Consider the following 21,361-nt stretch of genomic DNA (forward strand, 5'->3'; position numbering starts at 1 on the left):
CATGCTTTGCAGTGATCCCTCAAATGTGGTGATCAAACATTTGAGAGTATGACATCTAAAGTAGGGTCAGGATTTTTTACAGTTCAATAATAAACTTTATCGTCCAAAAATGATATCAGTTCACTGAAACAATACATTAAATTGGAAATTTAACAATTGTACATTACACCAAGCATCTTTTTCTGCATTACATTCTATAAAATCAACTTTTCATATAGGACAACATATTTATTGATACCACATGTCCTTGATAGGCCATTATATTGACTGGAATCTACAGTAAACTAAAACCAGGTGACCAAAATACAAAACTATGAAGCTAAAGCAAATTGGACAACAAGTCTGCACTGCAGTAATAAGTTGACTGAATACATTTTGTGTTTCTTTCATCTATATTTAGAACATTTATAATCATTACAGATTGCAGGTAATTAATGACAGATCTGTCTTTCTAGTTACCATATTTGCAGATGATTATTACATGATATACATTACCGCGTTCACACACGCACACACGTGTTTTCTTCCTCTGTAGATTTATGTCAATAGAAAACTATGGATAACATAAATTCCCTCCAGTTGGCGCTCACAGGGTCTGTCTTTAAGGAAGGAGGCAGCTGTTAGCTGGCACTGCCACAGTAGGAGACTACACTATTGGCAGGCCCCCTCTCAGGCTGATCTTTCCACTGAAGGTTAATCACTCAGATCCTCTCAGAGCCTTTATGTTAGTGTAAAAATGAAAAGATGTCAACAGATTAGTCACTTTCAATAGATGCTAATCAGGCTAGAAGTGTCTCAGTTTGTGCAGATCTTTTCACTGGCAAATCTGTGTTTGTAAATCAAGGTTTTTGGAGTCTGTACCTTTTCAGTGCCACCATAGTTTGTCACTGAGTGAAATATAGCCTGAATAGAGTGTTTTTTTAAAACTTGCTATTATCCAATTACATCAACAGAAATGTGAAATGTGATTTTTTGATTGGCAGCATCACCAAACAAACCCTTCAGCTGCTTTCTTTCGTCAGTCAGCCCTGCTGCTCTATGATTAGACAGTAAACAGTTGTGTTTGTGTGTGTTGAATATTTTGTCCACCCTTCAGCAGGATACTATAAAAGCAGCCATTGTGACAATAGTACTATTGAAAATGCCTTGTTTATATATATATATATATTTCTACAAACACCACATTCTGCTTCATCATTTCCAGTCAGAGCAGAACTATGAAACAGAATAGTCTGATACATATCAGTGATGACAGAGATGTGAGATCAGCAGAAGTTACTGTCTGTAGTCTGTTTGGACAGCGTCTTCAGCAACATGATCCTCTTCTCACGAGCAAAAGCTTCATTTAACAGTGGGAAACGGAATCTCCTCAGAGCAGATATGGCAAGTAGAGCCTTTTCTTTAAAAGAAAAAACAAAATAAATCCTGGTAAGTGTGTGTGTGAATGTTCTTATTATTATTATTATTATTATTATTATTATTATTATTATTATTATTATTATTATTGCCTCGTGTCTTAGTTTATGGCCACCTGTACAAAGTGAGCTGAGCCCATAAATTAGATTATGTCTGCATCTTTTTTTTTTTTTTAACGAAAAAAACAATTGCGAATCTATAAGGGTGTAAAACATTTGTGTATTTCCTGCATTTAATGTTAAATATGTAAATTATTAATGTGCTTAGGGATGTTAATATTCCTTAAGCTCTCCTACAGGCCAAGCTAGAGTCAAATTAAATGCCATTATGCAAATGAGCATCAAGCATCAGGCTGTACCGTCATAAATCTATACCACCATCAAACAGGCAGCCACATTTACCACTTATCCAGTCTAGACCAGCACAAAACCCAACTAATGGGCTTTTCACACAACATATTCTTAGCCAAGCGTTGACCCTGCGATAACTTAACCCCTTTTCACACACACATTGTTCACCCAGAGTTAACATAAGTCAGAGCTATAACATTCACACTGCAATTTCTGTTAACTGCTGGGTTTAATATCTGCTGAAGTGAGCTGCTCGTGTTCACATGAATGTGGTTGTGGCTTGGCTGGTAGAACGTTCGTCCACCAACAGAAGGTCGGTGGTTCGATCCCTGTCCCCCTCTGTTCTTGAGCGAGATGCTGAACCCCAAGTGCGCATGTGAATGGTTATCAGTCCTGACGAGCCGTTGGCACCAGTGTATGAATGTGTGTGAATTAGTGAACTGTGCTTGTGTTATAAACTGTTTTTTTTGTTGTAAGGTGAGAAAACAGTTGATCCTGTTTCAACACAGGCACCTTTCAGCCCCGTATTTAGTTCATCTAGTAGTCGTGCAATTCTAATTATATCAGTTTCTTTTGATTTGATTGCTGGAAAGTGTTGTAAAAAAAATCAAAAATATTGATTCTGAATATTTTAAAACGTTTTTGATACTCTTTTTCTGAAGTATTGTTATTCTTTGTGTGTGTAAGGGTGATATTCAGTGTTTACTATAACAATTACACTGTTCTGTATAAGCCTAGAAAACAAAATCTTGTTGTCTTGTTATATTTATCTTTTAAGAAAAATCCAAAATGTTCTGCCCCCAATCAATTTTTCCTGGTGGTATCAAAAAATGGTAACGAGCATCAATAATTTGTGATGTGATGACACTGTTGTGTGACAGCACATTTCTTACAGCAGGATGTTGTTTTTAACTTTATTTATAGTTTTAACATACATAACAAAATTGAGCACAGAGACATTTAATCAACAGCTGATTCAGACAACACACGGAATGAAAAGACGAGATGTTTTTCAGTTATAAATACAATTGGCTTTATTATCATGTAGTCTTTCTTTCCAGATTAAGATAAATCAACCTCCCGGTTGATAAGCTTCAAGGTTTAATGGAGCTTGTACGGTCCGAAAGGAGGCTGACCATATCTCGACCCTTGTTTTAGTCGGTCTGCATAAGATAAACAAGGGTTGCCATTTTTTAACATCTGTCAGCTGAGCCTTTAAGAGAATACTGCTACTTGATTCCACTTCACCAAAATAAGGTAATTAGCTAAGTAAAAGCCTGTTGTATACGTCAGCATGTTTTTAATATGAGACCTGAACCAGAGTGTAAAAGTAAGTGTTCTTTGTATGTACACATTTTACAAAATTGGACAAGGAAACATGGTGTATTTGTTGAATAGTTGAAGCAAGTCTGGCAAAAACAACAAATTCTGAGACATTTGTCTGCAATGCACAACATTTTTAATTACCGTCAAAAAAACAATAGCTAATCAGTGCAGAAAAGGTCCATTATCTTAATCTGTTCATGTCTTCTCCTCCTGAGAAACTTGATTACCTTTTATCGGGTGCCAAAAGGTGTGTATCCTCCAAGTCATCTATCAGGCACCGGCTACACAGGGATAAAGCCCTGGGATTCCCCACATTACCTGCTACCTGAAGAAGCCTTTTGTTTAGACCATAGAACATGTTCTGTTCTACGTGACTATCTAGTGAAGTGCTTAAATGTGTTCTTCACTTTATTAGGTTGGTCTGAACGTCTGTCACACGTCATAACGTTTTTGTGATTGCTACCTTATAAATATTTCCCTCCTAAAATAATGCAACCTAATGAAACACTGCCATGTCCTGAAGATGAACAACTCCCAAGCAGTTTCAGTTGAAATAGAACTTTGTAATATCAGTAGTTATTGTTGGGCTGTCATATTGATTAGCATTATATCTTACAGCTGTAGATGTGATTCTTCTCTTCCATAATGTGAGCTGTAATCTGACAGGATCTTTATAAATTAGTTCAGGAGCAATACACAAGTACGGAAGATGAATGATACCTGCTGGCTCATTACAGTTTACAGCGTGATTCACTTCATTTAATTAAAGAATGCAGATGTTTTGCCTCCCATCATGAGGTATACACTCTGAATTAAGATCCTGTCTTTACTTGACTTTAAAGTTCATTATTCCATCCTGATCCTCAGAACGGGCATGTCTGAACATGTCTAAGATGTGATATGGCTGTGGAGATCTCACTAGTAAAACACATGACAGATTATAAACTCAGGCAAAGGAGCTTTACGTTCAGTTTTGTGCCCAGAAAAGAAAAATGATTTACATTGTTGGTTGTTATTCTTTGAATATGACGTGAAAACATCACACAACAAGTACAGCTTGTAAACTGTCCTGACTAAAACCTGAAGAGCTTCAACAGACCAGTTGTCCAAGACATATCTGATTTTTTTGGATCAATATTGATACTGATATTAGAGAGAAAATAATTCAAATATTGATATACGTATACATACACACCCTTTTTTGCAGTGATCCCTCAAATGTGCTTATCAAACATTATGGGCAACATAAATCTGTGTCTGGTCAATTTCAGCTCTAATGGTCTGCCTTGTGTGTTGCATTATAATATTCATCAATAAATAAACAAAAATAAAGCAAAATAGTCTTTATGTAAAGAAGATTTAAGTGTCTTTGGCGTGAAAATGAGCTTTTGAAACATTTGATGATTCTCAACTAACACCTGTAAAAGTGTGCAGCCATTTAAAGGGAGAAAGCACATAATCAGAAATAAGAGTGCCAACCAAGTGCCTTTGAACAATCGCTCATACTCAAATGAAATATGGCGTCACATTACCCATTCAATATCAGGTGTATTCATTTTATTGTAGAAATGATGTGAACAAACTGAAAATTTGAAGCTCTGTCTAGAAGCGTTACAGGTTCAGGTAGCAGTCTGGCTCTGAGGTGAACATCAGCAGTCAGGAAGCCATCAGCAGAGTGTACCGAGCTCGGACTGAACACAGGTTGTTTTTATTATGCTGCGTCCACCGTCTTCAATCAAGAGGAACACCTCACTGAGCTAATCTAAACAGTGGTGCACCCTGGATTAGAGAGGCCTACAAATGATTATTTGCACAATGGAAACTATTACAGCTCACCATTGGTCTTTGCAGCAAACCCGTTTTATAGCCATGTTGTTCTGTTCCTGGTTTTATGTAATAGCAACAGTGCACAGTTGCCCTTGAGAGCAAACTAGCTGTCTTTGATGCCGAGATCTGTGCAGGCAATACTGAGCATGAGTCATCCGGAAGCCCACACACAAATACTTTCAGCAGCAGCCTTTCCATGCTCAGAGCTCGTCATGAAAACATTAGTAGAGCTGTTGTTGTTTTTATTGAAAGCGTAAGAAGTTGTGTTTCAATGGAAAACAATATATTTTAAAGTATATTTTTGGGTGAAACTGGTGTTTGCAGCATTTACAGTCAACAGCTTCAGAAGACGAACATCCAGAATAGGAAGTCCCAGAGGAGGCCTGCTCTTGATAAACATCATGTGTCTTAGGGATTGCTGAATCATTCACCAAACTGCCTTGATGTTTTATAATCACATAATTTAATATTTGCATAATCCTTGCTTGTGTTAGAAGGGGTTCAGCGGAGCCAATAACATTCTGTTGAGTGTTTGACAGAATCAGACCAGTGTCCATCAAGTTAAGCTATGGTGTCCTTGTGAGCAGACGTAGCTTTATATAATTGTTTACATAATATATCCTGCTGACATCGTCTGCTAGTCTGTAGCTGTGGGCGCTGAACAGTCTTAGTTGCCTTCATGATCACAAACTCTGACTTAAGGTTTGTGTTGATGTTCAAGCTCGCCTCTGTGTTTTCTGTGACCACTGTGAATTGATGACTATCTCTTCTTTAGCCTTGCAGTGCTGTTAGAGTAAGCCAGTCCTGTGCTCTATTATAATCCTCTACGTGTAAACAGTGATTCCAAGCGTTTATAGGACTCATGAGCTCCATAAAAGATTTGTGTGGTGATGTTACATTTAGAAGACGTTCAGCTGTTAATGTGTGATTGTAAAACTAGTGTTTACAGGTGGACTTCATAGGTGGTCCTGATTCTTCGTTTGAAATTGGAGTTAAGAAAAAGAGTTAAGAGAAGCAAAAGGAGCTCTGCTGAGATGTGCACTGCTTTCTAGAGATGCATAATGAAACAGTAATATAACATGAATGACAAAATATCTGCCGTTCTCCTGCCACTGTTCTCAACTAAAGCACTTGATGATTACTGAATATTTTCAGCATGAATTGATCTCAATTTCTGGTTTATTAGACTGCTCATTTTCACTTCTCAAAAACTGAAAAAAGTGACTGAAATGGCCTAAATGTGGAACCACTTTTAAAATTACATTTCCAAGGTCTTCCTTGTTTTCATGAGGCTGTAGTAATGTGTTTTCATTATCAACCCGGCTGTGGCAGTATCTATTCCTTTCAAGTGGAAATATAATTTAAAGGTATTTTTGACTGTCATCATTTTGTGGTAATTGTTTTTTATTCTACTAAGATATTCATACACTTTCAGCTTTTTGTTAACGGAGTAGCTCAATGAAAAACTAGCCTACATCTTGAAATGTTTTGAAGCCAACATTTTTGTGGGATTTTATCAGACTAACATGGAGAGATCTCCTCCAAACCACACTGCCATGTTCCATGTGCTGCTCTCTGTGAAAAGTTAATGTCTTGCTTCTTTATTATGTTTCATTGTGTTTGCTGCAGGTCACCCACCTTCTCCTTCCTGTGACAAATGCTGAGAACAGAGATCAGCCTCTTCAACAGCTGTTAGAGGTTACAGGGTGAGGACAGGGAGGAGTGTCGGTTAGCTGTGCCAGGTCGTGTCTCATGAGAGTGACTGTGCCATCCAGGCACTGCCAGTGACCAGGGCTGTGGCTGTGGTGGGCCCGGCCCAGGAGGCCTTTCTGTACATCACTCCTGGCTCCCGCTGACCTGTTCTGCTCACACCATGGATCAACAGAGAGATAAATATGGCGAGCGGCCTGCAAGGGCCGCTAAAGTTTCCCAGGGAAGCCGCAGCGGACACTCGTCTCGACCATCTGGCTCCTCCAGCTCCTCCGGGGTACTCATGGTGGGGCCCAATTTTCGTGTGGGCAAGAAGATCGGCTGTGGAAACTTTGGTGAATTGAAGCTTGGTACGTTAAGAGTCTTAATCTTGTGTTAAATGGTTCAAGACAAAATGGAATAGTTCACAAAGTGAATGTTGGAATTTTTATGACATTTCTTAATGGTTCTTTGTGAAACTTCACTCGTTCACCAGTTAACCATGTTCACCTAGCCAACACTAATGCAGCTCTGCGATGGACTATCTACGTGAAGGTTGTTTTTGAAGGCTGTAGTTTGTGGTACTGTTGAACTATTCAGGGTTCAAATGGACTTTTTTGCTGACCAAATAATGACCAATAATTTAGTAATAATAATAATAATAATTGATGATGATGATGATAATTGATGATGATGATAATAATGATACAATTTTTATAGCGCCTTTCAGGGTACCAAAGGACACTTAATAAAATGGAACAAACAAATATAAGATATACATATAAGATAAAAATAGAAAAATTGATTGATTTGGCTGGATCTAGAGCTGATAGGCCTTATCAAAAAGATTTCATTTTTATCTCAGGGTTTTTGTCTTGGACTTTTTTTGGTAAAGTGTACCTAGGCATCTGACAACTGAAGAAAAGGAACGAGTGGATAATTTCCTGGCACAGACCATTTATACATACATTTGAATAAGAAAATCTTATTTCCTGATGAAGCTTTCAGTGGGGCACTGTGTTTGTCTAATATGTGCTTCTTTCCGTCTTCTTTCAGGTAAAAATCTGTACACCAACGAGTATGTAGCCATTAAACTGGTAAGTTTTCTTTTGCTGCTTTATTTACCTTCACAAAATGTTAGACAAAATGTGTCCAATTTCCAAAAAGGTGGCAGCCATTTAGAATCAGGATCAGTATGATATGATGGTAAAGAATCTGAGTATTCATTATTACTCAGGTGATATACCTGAGTGGGTTTGAATAAAGTAGTTGGCAAAAATTAGGAAGTGAAACAGTTCATTGATATAAACATAAAATACATAATAAAGTACAAATGTAAGCTAATTGAATGTTCAGATTCAGTTAGATATGAATTACATGTTTTTCAAAACCATTTGTGTTAATTTCCAGAAGTATGAGTCTGAAGGTTGTGCTGAGATGGTTGTCATATGGCAGAGGTCTTCAACAGGGGGGTCCTGCGGGGGGGTCACAAAAGTTTTTGTCGATTAGACATTTTTCTATATTCCCCCCTGCATTTTTTTCCACAAATTGAAATGCCTTTAAATGTACATTAACATGAATCCAACACACTGTAGTGACCAGATAGTGGAGGCAGAAGATGTGTTTCAGTCAGCAATGCACACATTCAGTGACACACAGGAGCTCTTCAAGCTGGGCACTGGTTTATTCACAATACCTGTCGCCATCAATGAAGATGACCCGCCCCTATCGCTACTGTGCCAATCACGAGGCCGTATGTGACACCCTAGCTCTGTCAAGTTCCCCGTGATTGGCTGAGAGCCCATTCTTATTATGCTAGCAGCTAGTGTTTATGTTTGGATCGAAAAAATGAGAAAATTGATTGTTTTTTAACAGTACAAAAAAAACCCACAAGCACAAAAGAGAAAGGCCTACCCTCCACCTGTTTTACTGTGCTGTCAAACAAGTCTATGAAGCCAACAAAGCTGCAGCGTCACTAGAAGACAACCCACAGTCACTTAAAAGACAAATCCCTTGAATACTTCCAAACTTGTCTCAAATCCCTCCAAGGCCAGCAGACACTGATGAAAAAATCAGCCAAAGTTGGTGAGCTAGCTTGCTCTTATCAAGTTGCACTTTGGATTGCCCAAAAGAACAACAGCCATACACGATTGGAGAGGATTTAATATTGCCTTCAGCAACTGACATGTGTAAAACAATGTATGGGAATGATATTGACATTAATAAACTGAAAACTGTTCCTTTGTTGGACACAACCATTGCTCGCCGTATTGACAAGATGGCATCAGGTGTGAGGGTGCAACTGATAGAGAAGCTGAGATTGGCAGATGCATTTGCATTAGAGCTGGATGAATCAACGGATGTGTCAAAGGACGCGTAGCTTCTGGTTTGTGCGCTTTGGATCAAAATGAAATGCAGGAGGAATTTTTGTTTTGTAAGCGCCTTCCTGAACGCACAACAAGTATTGAAATCTTCAAAGTGATTGACGCGTTCTTCAAAGAAAATGACATTTCATGGGCAAAATGTGTTGCACCGTGTACCGACGGCGCAAGAGCCATGGCTGGATTAAAAAGTGGTCTAATCGCGCGTGTCAGGGATGTGCCTCCATAGGTGGTTTGGACGCACTGCATGTTGCACAGAGAGTCACTTGTTGCCAAGGACAGGAGCGCTGAACTGTCTGATGTCATGGACTCAGTCATGAAAGTTGTGAATATAGTCAAGAAGAGTGCTGTGCAAACTCTTCTCTAATCTCTATGCTGCTGAAGGAGAAGGCCGACTCCTTACGCAGGGACAAGACATGGACACAGTTTCCATTCAGAGACAACGCAGCAGACGGCGCATGCCTGACGGTGTCAGTGGAGAATCAGCTCATTGAACTGTCCACTGACGGCACGTTCAGAAACATGTATGAAACTAAACCATTCACTCAGTTCTGGATATCGTGCCAGAAAGAATTTCCTCAACTGGCAGCAAAGGCAATGATGAGCCCTTTGCCCTTTGCTACAACATGTCATTGTGAAAGTGGATTTTCCTCACTCACCTACCTTAAAAACAAATACACGTCAAGACTGCAGCCTGAGGCTAATATGACTCTCTGCCTGACAACCTCCATACATCCAAGGTTAGGCAAGTTGTGTGCTACTCATCAGGGTCAGACATCTCACTAATGTGGGTATATGTATGCCAACCATAGATGGTTTGAGGATTCACTCCCCATACTACATGTATGTTTAAAATTAAAACATGAATCTGTCAATAATGTTAGTAGTCCAGTATTGTATGCAAGATAACAGGTATGTTTATGCATGCCATTGGCACTAACAAGCATCACTAATTCTCGTTTCCACATTTATGTTTTAAAAATGTCTATTTGAATAGCTTTTATGCATGATTACATGCAATTGACAGACATTGTTGATCTTGGCAGGTATCAGTTTGTTATGTTATGTTTATGAATGGCAGTGGCATGGCCACCCTACTCACTGTGCCTTGAACGTGTTTAAAATAAACATGAATATATTAACCTGTGTATTATTTGAATATCTTAGTATTGAATGCACAGTAACGAGGTACATTTATACATGGCACTATAGGACCAGTTTAATATAAAACACAATTTTATACTATATACAGTATAAGTAGGGGGTCCCCGCTCCATCTCTCCATCAGTTTGGGGGTCCTTGGCCTGGAAGACGTTGAAGACCCCTGTCATACGGGACTGATCTGGAAATATGAATGAGGTGTAGATTCTTGGCAAGGTGTGTCTTTCCAGTGGCTGTTGGACTGGAAATCATGACTCCTGACTCATGCTTTTATTATTGCTCACCAGAGAGTAATACACACTACAACAGTATCAAAGTATTGAGGTTACCAAACTACAGAGTGCTCATGGTGTGCTGACACAGATGTAGTGCTTTTATACAATAAAGAAATGTCTCACTAAAATGTGTTTCTGTTTCAAAACACGAGGTAACTGGGAAGATATTTTAGTATGTGGGGGCATTATCAGCACTCTAAAAAATCTGGGAGTGTCTGTAGTTCAGACTCAAGTCAGTTTCCCAGACATAACAGACAATGACTTGTTTCCAGGTGACATTGGATTGTCCCTGTAATTCAGTGATTATCAGCTTTTTCTGGGGGGGATTGACATTTTTCACATTGTGATGTTTTGGGTGATTGTAACTTTTGGAAAAATGCTGAAAATGACCATTTCAGAGGACAAAGATGACGTATTTTCAGTCCAGGACATCATTTATGGATTTGAGCTTTTGATGGAGGAATGAGCTGCTGGTGATGTGTGTGAAAGCTACACATACACTACTGCCAGTTTGTTTTGGTAGACGAAACCAACTAATGTTACACAGTGGGAGGGAATTCTTGCTTCATGCCAAATACTGTATCACGTTTCATTGGAAATTTATGAATGCCCTGGAGTGTAAAATGAGTCATCAAAAATAGTTGACAAACAGAAAAGACATTTAATTTCTAAATGAAAAAACATGAATTTACTTTCTGGTTTAATAGATCAATTCTGTTTTAGCTGTGTTTTTCACTGATAAATCCCAGTTTCTGAAGTTATTAATTATTAAGATATATTATTAAGTTGTTAACTGAGCTGTGGTCTGGATGTGTCCACCGTACAGGAACCAGTCAAGTCGAGGGCGCCACAGTTGCATCTAGAGTACCGGTTCTACAAAACTCTGGGAACTACAGGTAAGGTCACAGATGTCTGTGGCTCCACGTGGTGTGACTGCATCACAATGATTTGACTGTTTTGGAAGATCAGTTCGGAAGATTGCATCATTTCCACAACAAGTGATTACTCAGGTTACGTATTGATATTAAGCTGTGTCAGCAACTCATTTTAATCTCTCTAGGACTTTGTGTACATAAGTGTGTGACTGGCTTTGTGCATATAAAGCCTGTTAACCAGTGACCTTGCTTTACGTTAGATGTACCAGCAGTGCAATTCAATATGCGCAGTGTTGACATAAAGTTTGTTAAACACCCACAAAAAACGGATGCAACAGCTGATGGTCTCATTCATTGAAAAGCCCTTTTGTTTTATCAGGCAGAATATGCAGGATGTGTTACTGCCTTTATTTGAAAGTGTAACTTCTGCTCGCTCTAATAGCCTTAATGCATGTGTCCAATAATAATAACCTCAGCGTCTTCTGTATTATTCAGCGTGTCACACTGGCTCTCTGTGGTTCTCTGTCAACTCAAGACAGATTTATAAGTGTCCTGCCGTTAGTTTTAAACTTTATTCTTGTTTTCTGAGAAGTTGCAGGCTCTAAAAACCAAAATGATGAGTTCAAGCTCCACATAGCTGCAGAGTTGGGAGAAGATTCTCTGCAGGTTCATAGCTAAAGTGACCCATTTTACATTAGACAGAGTCACTTGACACATCTTATTATAAAACTGTTGATTATAATCACATCAGGGAGATAAACCTGTGAGGTTTGACCTTAGTGTGCATAGTTATCTGACAAAACTTGCACTTTAATTTGCCTGCAGCGATGTATATCTCCGCTATTATACATTGACATGGTGCTGTGTAAAGTGAAGAAACTGATTTATTTGATTAGTTTTCTGTTGTTCCATTAAAACACCCGCGAATACTGAATCAAAGTTACTGTCACTGCATGAGGCTAGCGCATGTGGTCAAAGGTTGGCACTAATCCACATCACCAGATGGTCTGTAATTATTTGGGATATTTAAAATTATGCATGCTGTAAAGTCTATCCAGATATCAGGCGACCATTAACTTCGTGGACACTTCAGCAAATATCACTGCTGATCCTTTTAGCGCACTACTGGTGTGTACCATCCAGTACTCATTTATTGTTTCTGGTGTTCAGTTCCAACCCAATTGTTCGAAATGTAGCTCCTCCTGACATGTGGAGGCACATCTTTCACCCCATTAAATGATTATTTTTTTCACTGTTCTAATTTTTATTTTTCCTTTATGACACAAAATGTTCACTGGCAACAGTTTCTGCCCAACACTGTGTGATTTATGTTGCTGAATAATGACGTCAACACTGATGGTACAAATACAGACATAACTGCATTTGTCCTTTCCCAGATCCTCCTATTTCTTGCCCATAATCGACAAGGCTTTTCCACTACTCTTCCTTTAACTCTTCTCCCCTGAGAGTTAATCATAAAAGATTAGTCAAGGTCTGCTGATGCATTACTGTTACACCAACCGCTGACCACAATCTTGTGAGGATGAAATGACTTCAACAGAGAAATAAAATAAGGGCAATCTTTTTTAGTCGTCGTACCAGAGGAAATGGGTGTGACCATGAGAAACAATAGAACAATAGAAAAATCTTTTTTAATAGTTGTTCGCTGCTCTTCTGGTAAAATGGTTAAGAATAATGTATACATTACGCTGGTTGTCACAAGAATGCACCTAAGCTGTTGATTGATTAGAGATACATTTGATCATGCTGTTTATTAATTACATGTGTTACAAATCAGTTAAGTCACAATGTTGCAGGTTAAAGTTGGTCTCAGCTACAATTTAGATCACAGCAGCTACGTTGTAGTGGTGTATCGTCTTTAATGTGCTTTTTGGAGCTCTACATGTATATATGATAACCAGACTGAGAGTATAATGGCTATTGTTTTGCAAAGGCAAGGGCTGGAAAAGGCCAACTGTGCGGAAACTCATTAAATATTTAGAGAGTGGGTCTGCCTCTTAGTACTAACCTGCCTCTGTCCTCTTCTCCAGATGGGATAACGTGACCTCATTTCTTCTTGGCTGTGTGCTGCGGCACATTCCTCTCAGCCAGTGTGGTTGTCACAGTGTCTGTGCGACAGGGTCTTTATGAATTAATGTGGTTTGACTCAGATGCTCAATCAGGTGTTGTATCTGGTGCACAACCAACTGTCACTGGATATTAATGAGGATGATTCAGTTAGGAATGAAACACCTCCTTCCAGAAATTATTCAAGAATATTTGTCAGTGCTGTCAATAACAGCTTCAGTGCTGCTCTGGTTTTATTAGACAGCCATTGTGAGGCATTAATGTGTTGAGGACAAGACAGTTTTGAAGATCAAGAGAGTTTGTTCGTGGGTGGATGCACACTATTGAGCTGTTGAGGGTATTGGCAGCCATACCTCCTTGTGAAACGCTAAACCAGCTCTGTGACCATTACAGTCCCAAGATGTAAACATTTCCCACAGTGACAGAGCTTACTAGATTTTACAAACATGTAAAGGAAAGGCCGGAGGTCTTCTCAGAGATATCTGTTCCCACTAATGTGAAAACATGGATCATTGTTAAGAATAGAGTGTCTGTTAATGCTCTGTTCACCCTTCAAGTCAATATATAAATATTTCAGTTTACAACCGTACAGTCTTAAAAACCATTACAAGAGGGATATTAAAAGTACTGAACATTAAAACTAAGTTTTAATGAAAAACTAGAGAATATTTTTTCTGTAGTCACATGATCGACAGAAAGGCTTCAGGTGCTACATAAAAACATTGTTGTCTACTGTCATTTTGGCTGCATCATTAGTCATCGTGACTAAGCTGTCTGTCATCAGCGTTTCCTTGTGAAACGTGATCTGGCATTACAGTCATATGGTGTACAACATGAACGCTGATGTGTATGTATTAGATAAAGCTGAGATCATGCTGTTAATTGACTGAAGTCTGGAGTATGCACCTTTACCTAAAGATGTAATGATTGGCCTGTGCCACGTAGACAGTTTTTCATGGCCACTGAAGAAATGCATTTACTCTGCAAATCTTGACATCCTAAGAATCCTCCTTAACATGACCCTTAAAAAGCAAAGACAACAGAATGCTCGTGTAGCTGTCGTGCTGCATAGAATGATAGTGTACAAAGTTTCTACATCAGAGTTACAATATAATTACAAATGTTTATTTCTTACAACCCTGACAGCAGGAGTCTCTGACTTTTATGTGGCATTGGTTGCTCTCTGTTCACACTGAACCCATTAAATATGCACTTCTTTTACATCATGTTAATAAACCATGTAGCCATCAGCTGTGTGCTGGAGATCAGTTTGGAGATGTAACCACCAAGTACAAGATGGACGAGTTTTCAAAGATAGCCAGTCGTCCTACGTATGTACTTTTTACACAGAAAACACAATTTACATTGTGATATTTAGGTGTTTCTTTGCTGGAACAGAAAAAAGAACAGGGTGTCTGATAAGCCCCAACCGATGTGTGGTTTTTGGGGCTGATACAGGTATTAGGGAAGGAAATACTCTGATATCAATATACCAGTTTATGTACACAGTTTGTGCAGTGATCCCTCAAGTGTGATTTTCAAGCACTTGTAACAAAGATATACGATGGAGGAAGGTGACATCACAGATTTACATTAAACTCTTATTGTCTAAAATTACACGAGGTCACTGAAACTGTAAACATCACTGTAGAAAATGATCTCAAGTATCTTTTTCTGCAACATATAGGCCGATACCAATATATCTGTGACAGGCCATCACTGGCTAATAATATTGGCCAACCGACATGTATATGGGTCGAGTCTCACACTGCACAGCTCCACTCCGTGACATTCTTACAGCTATTTGTAGACACAGTTTATTAAACAATTAAAGGTTGCAGATTTGTTTTACTCTTTAAATATTTAAAGTAGTTTTTTTAGTTAATTAAGGTTGGTTTGTTGTCTCTGACTGCAGCTCTGTAATACACAGAATATAAGTGAATGGCTGGTGGTCAAATATATGATCAAACAAATGAACAGATTGACAGCCAGCGGTGCAGCTGCTGAACTGAAGCCAGCCAGCAAATATGTCTGACATAAATTTAACTAGTCACAGGCATCGAGCAATCACAGAAGAGGCATTATATATTCTGGAGAGCCACCGCAGAATCAACGTGAACAGCACGTCTCTCCTCTCTACGTCGCCAATTCAGTCACAGTCTTTGCAGGTGACCGGTCTATTACAGCACACACACACACACACACAGGGTAACAGAAACATGTTCATTCTAACACATGCTGCCAATTTGTAGTCACGAAAAAATCCAAGCTCAGGACTGGTCTCATCATAGTCCAGAGAAAGATCTGGTCTTTGACAGCAGGTGGAAAAATGGCACACAGAAATTGGTGGCAGTGAGATTTGGGCCAGTGCCTTTCAGTCTTGCTCAATCATCTAATTCAGCTTCATCATTTTCTCCTTTTGTTGTAAAGGACTGCAGCCAACACCTTTATTAGATTACAGTAATGCAGAGGAAAATATATTCTTTTATCACTCTACACAGGACAGGATGTTTCATTAAGTGGCTGACAGAGCTGATACACTTTGCAAAAGTCTTATAAAACTGTATTACCTATGATTTCTCTACCTTATCACTAGGGATGGGAGAAATGATCAATTCTTAGGCCCTGTCCACACCAGACCAGTTTATTTTGCAACCAAGGTTTTGTTAAATAAAATTCCGCGTCCACACAAGTGTTGTAATAAAAATAACCGAGAATAACTCTGTACACATGCAACCGTAAAATCCACCACCAAGTGATGCAATATACGTGTAATACATATGCCACAGCAATAGATGGGGATGTAAGATAAAACGGGAAGGCTGTTTTAACCGATCAAAATAGTTTAAAACCGGAAAGGGGGAAGTGTGGCAAATGCCAAAACACAGGCAACAATGGCGACTCGCAAGGGTGCATCGTTTGTTTGCTAGCAAGAGGAGCAGTCCCCTTCGTTGCTCACCCAAGCGCCGCCGTTGTTGCATTAGGTTGAGCAGCTGGACATGACAGCCGAACACTGCTGACAGCACCACAATAAAGAACTTTGTCAAGTCCAAGTTATCAAGCGAAGCCAGTTAATAACCTCTAACTACCTTCTAACTGTCGTTACTCTGTGCTTACTCTGACGTAAGCAATGGAAATATTCACGGCTGTCCTATCCACACTCAACCGCTGAAACCCAAATCGGCCGAAAACCTCACCCTGGACTCCGGTTTCAGATGACCAGCAGGTTGCATGTGGACGCATCGCGACATGGATGATTCTGAATCAAAACAAAAGTCAAAAATCGTTTTTCTAAATACTTATTGACAGTGTAGTGTTGACGGAACGCAAGAGGCGGAACTCGTAATTGCCTAAGTGCAGCGCCCGGACATTCGATGGTGCGCACATAACAAAAAAAACAACTAACAGCCTCTGCTTTAACAGCAAGCATGTGGAAGCATGGTTGTAGTTGCTTCCACCTAGAGGACCATTAAGAAAGCGATATCAAATATTCCACTCAGCTCGGAAAGACAGAAGCAAATTACAAACTCTATCGTAACTTTGATTGCCAAGGATTCTGTATTGCGTCTGTATTCAGTCGCGCTTTGTTGCACACCGCTTGCATTTCAGCACGTTGTGCAACAACTTTTTGGCACAATGTGTTGAAATGCAAGCGGCATAAAGTAGCATAGCATTGGGATATGCTGCCTGTCACCCATAATTTTGTGATAGGAGTCGTATTCTTATCTTTGATTGAGAGCAGCTTTTTTTAAAATGAAACCTAAAGAAAAATTAATGTTTATTTTTTATTATCAATGACCAAAAGTAGCCATTTGTTTAGTATGAGAGCTGATACATAGGTCCATAATGTGTCAAGATGCATTGATTATTGCATTGAAAGCTTTTTTTTATTTTTATATAGGCTACAGTATTCTGTTTAACTCTCAAGGATAGGCTCATTGCCTGTAACAGGAGTATTCTGTGTTCAACTTAAATCTATTTTTGACAAAGAAAAGCCATTTCTTTAATAAAATATTATAATAATTGAATATTAATTAAATATTAAGTTAATTAATCTGTTTTTCTTTAAAATTGTGATCATCAAAAAAGTAGGACGTGATGGAAAGTCCTGCATGGAAGTGTACACAAAAAAATTATTGCATCAAAATGCATTGATAATCGGTTTAGAGTTGAATCGTTGACCTCAGAATCGAATCGAATCATGAGGTGCCAAAAGATTCCCACCCCTACTTATCACAGAACCTGCCACATTGAGTAGTGATATACAATATGGATCTTTTTCACCCTAAATTTTAAGATGTAGAGAGCAAAGATTGATTGATATAATATTTTATAGCTCTCATATTTGTTGTGTTAAATTTTAGACCTCTTTCCACCTTTTTAAACACCTGTGAAAAACTTTCACTGGTGTCGTCTTGCAATGAAATGTAGTGATGGCATGTTTGGCTCTTCTGGATTATACTACCTGCTCAACCCAGGTGACACTCATGAGCATTAGGGGCTGTAGTACTTGGAAACCGGTTTCTCCATATTTCAGCAATGAAAAGGGACTGGAGCACTCTGACAGATTTACAGCCTTGAATTGTACAAACATACGCATGTTTCATTTTGGAGAGTATATATATATATATATTTATTTATTTTATATATATATATATATATATATATATATATATATATATATATATATATATATATATATATATATATATATATATATATATATATATATATATATATTTATATATTTATTTATTTATTTATTTATTTATTTATTTATTTATTTATTATATATATATATGGGAGAGGAAGGACAACAAGGAAGCCCTGTGTACATGATACGTCTTAATGATACGTCTTAATCCAATATGTGTAGTTACATTCACTATACAACTGCACACTATATCTTGTTTGCATATTAAGGCCATTAAAATGACTAAAACTAACTGTTCAAATATGCTTATATGGGTCTGTAAGGTTCGAGCAGGATTTTAGCAGACATCATCTACAGTCTAAACCGAAGCCTTTTTGGAAGCATAATACCTGCAAACGTTGCTTGAATAGAGGATAAACAACCTTTATTTTTTGTCCTGTGTTGTTCTGCGCCTTCACTCACTGATTCATACCATCAGTGAGGTTTTTTTGGAAAATGTTGTTTGTCTGTCTGTGCCACATGCAGTTCTCCTTCCTACATCACTGTTAAAATCACTTCCAGCCCAAGTCAGTGCTACGCCCAGGCATTGCTCTCATTATTTTTCAAGAAAATTGAATGAGAGAAGTCAAAAGTGGTACCTACAAAATTGAAGGCTTTCATCAGAGTTTGAGTCTTTTGTAGAATCAGCGTATACTTTGCAGCAGAGGACACAAATTCAGTCTCTGTTGAGGACTGCTCTGCTCTAGGTAATGATGGCTCTGCGATCACTGCTTTTCCTTTGCTGGTAAAAACGCTTGACCAACCTTGTTTTGAATCGAACAACCCGTTTATCCACTTATTTGCAGCACATCTCCAATCTGACACATTTTTAGGCCTCCCACAGGCACCCAGTGTTTCAAGGCACTCATTCCTATGGTACAATTAGCAACCCACAAAACTGCATAATGGTGTCCAGAAACACAGGCTGGAGCTCGGCATGACTCCTACATGCCCATATGCTAGCCGACAGCATTTATGCTACCTTTCATACTGCAGTGTGTTTCCCAGCTGGCAAGTCAGACATCTTCAGCGACATATTGGCATGAATACGTTAACGCGCGGCTTCAGGATTAGTGTTGGTATTTATCTTTCTGATTATCAGTCTCTACTAAAAGTCCTTGAGTAGAATAATACGTTGATGAAGGCAATCTGATCCCTTCACTAAACTTAATTGTGACAACTAATTTCTCCTTAGTCATGGCACACAAAATGTGAATGAATTAAGCACATAACCAATATATGGTGGGCTGGCGTGTGTGCAGGGTAATTTAAGAAATTGGCCATAGCAGAAAAAGTAAATATTTTAAAGTCTGACCCAAATTTTTCCAGATCCAACTCCGCTTTGGATTAGACTTGAAAATGTAGGCTTCAAAATGCCTGATTAATATTGTATGTTAACTTGGGATGACTATCAAATGACTATTGTAATGTGAAAAGAAGGTGCAAAGAATGAAAAATTCTCAGACTCTGTTCATCTCCATGAGGCATTTTAACATTTAACATGTTTTGGTTTAACAGCCAGAAACATAACATTTTGTGTTTACTATCCTCCAATGTTACTGACTGATTTGGCAGATCAGTAACAGTGGAGTATTGAGTTTTTAAATAGCAAGATCATTTCCTCAGGAGTTGGTGGAGGCCAAAACAGAGCTCAAAAGAAAGTAAATATTGAATTAGCATTTACCAGCTGGAAAACATCTTCAGTTCCATGGTCGTATCGCTCTGGTTCCTCTGGATGTTTAAAGCGGTGTTCCAGCTATATTTGCTAGCGTGTTCACCATTTCAACTTTATACGGTGATAATGTCGATATTCAGATTCATTCTCATATCATGTGGCAAAATCAATAAATATACATAAACAAACTTAACATGCATAAATGCACTTACACATCATCTCCCAAGTACACATACAAGACTAACAGAACTAGTGAATACACAGTAATACAGTCTCCACTAGATTTTTTTTTAAATTTTGCAGTCAGCAGATCCTCAATAATAAAGGACTAGCATATGAATCAGGGACATGAAATGTAATTAGGATGTCCTTCCTTTATTTTGTTTTTAAACTTCTCTGCAATTATAATATTTCCAAGGACCGAGCGCAGCTTGGGCAGTCTGTTCAAGCAAGGTCTGTATGATCGGAGCTGCAGCGTTTCTTTGAAGTTTCTTGAGGGGTCCTTTTTAATAGGACCCTGACTAAACTTTGAATCATGCTCCCCTGAAGGCAATTAACAGTTTGACCTGATTTCCTAGTTCTTTGAGAGTGAAGTTCAGGATGTGGTCACAAAGACAACAAAGGATGCAGACATTCCCAATTACAACATATAGATTGATGGGACTTGAACGTGCTTACGATTTGAAATCCTGCAAAACATTAGGAATTTCATACTGTGCATGTGGGACGACGATGCCCTTGTTCCAAAAGTAGAAACTCCCACTGAGGGCTTTTATATCATGTTATTAAAACTGCATGAATGAAGGAAAAGTTAAAACACTTCACACCCTGCCATCCTTTTACATTCAAGCTCACAAACTTTTTTTTACAACTCTACTTTACATTATACTGACTAAACTGCACAGTGACAACAAGTAAAATAAGAGCCAAGGTGACAGATGGAAGGGATTTTGGAGCAATTAGAGTGAGTAGAGCAGAGAGGATATGATTCAGTTGGGAGGATGTGATATGAGGCAGTGAAAAGATTAGTTTTCAGTGACACACTTCTGCTTGCAGGCACTGCGTTGTATTCTACTTTAAGGTTAATATTTACCGAGCAGCTTTCTCTGCCTACTCTGCTCCGTAACCTTGTGGTTCCCCTCCTCCTGTCTGAGCAGTTTGAGGCCTCTTATGGTTAACCTTGGACCCAACTTAGAAATATCATTAGTCAAGAGGGACAGGAATAATAAACACTTTTGACATCTGGGCTCTCTTGAATTCCCACTAGTATAAACAACACATTGGAGGCATATTCTGTTTTTGTTTTTTTTTGTTTTTTTTTTAAATTATCTTCTAACTAGTATTTTTTTTTTGTTTTGTTTTGTTTTTCCCGGTGGTTTCTCATTTATTATCGAAGTCTTTAACACCGGGGTTGTGATCCGGCTTTTCCGACCTGAAAATGAGGCCCTCGTAAATCATGCAAAACCGTTTTTTTTTGTGTGTGTGGGGGACGTTTTTTATGCCTCTGATTCATGTCTTCATATCACTCTGCATGTAGTCCACCCTATCCATGTGTCAGTGTTTCCCCAATATGCATTCTGCTGCTGGATTTTTAGTGCTGCCGCC

The 21,361-nt window shown here is 38.6% G+C and overlaps 1 protein-coding gene across 4 annotated transcripts in view; it reads left to right on the plus strand.

Moving 5' to 3' along the window:
• csnk1g1 (casein kinase 1, gamma 1) overlaps positions 1-21,361 on the plus strand; it is a 43,691-nt gene that overhangs the window by 1,682 nt on the left and 20,648 nt on the right. For all 4 annotated transcript variants that reach the window (XM_037096344.1, XM_037096345.1, XM_037096346.1 and 1 more), the window contains exons 2-4: positions 6,549-6,979; positions 7,665-7,705; positions 11,252-11,321. In XM_037096344.1, coding sequence (XP_036952239.1) covers positions 6,793-6,979; positions 7,665-7,705; positions 11,252-11,321 — 298 coding nt within the window. In that variant the 5' untranslated portion in view covers positions 6,549-6,792. The remainder of the gene's footprint in view (positions 1-6,548; positions 6,980-7,664; positions 7,706-11,251; positions 11,322-21,361) is intronic.

This window comes from Acanthopagrus latus, chromosome 4 (genome assembly GCF_904848185.1).
Source record: "Acanthopagrus latus isolate v.2019 chromosome 4, fAcaLat1.1, whole genome shotgun sequence".
Lineage (NCBI taxonomy): Eukaryota > Metazoa > Chordata > Actinopteri > Spariformes > Sparidae > Acanthopagrus > Acanthopagrus latus.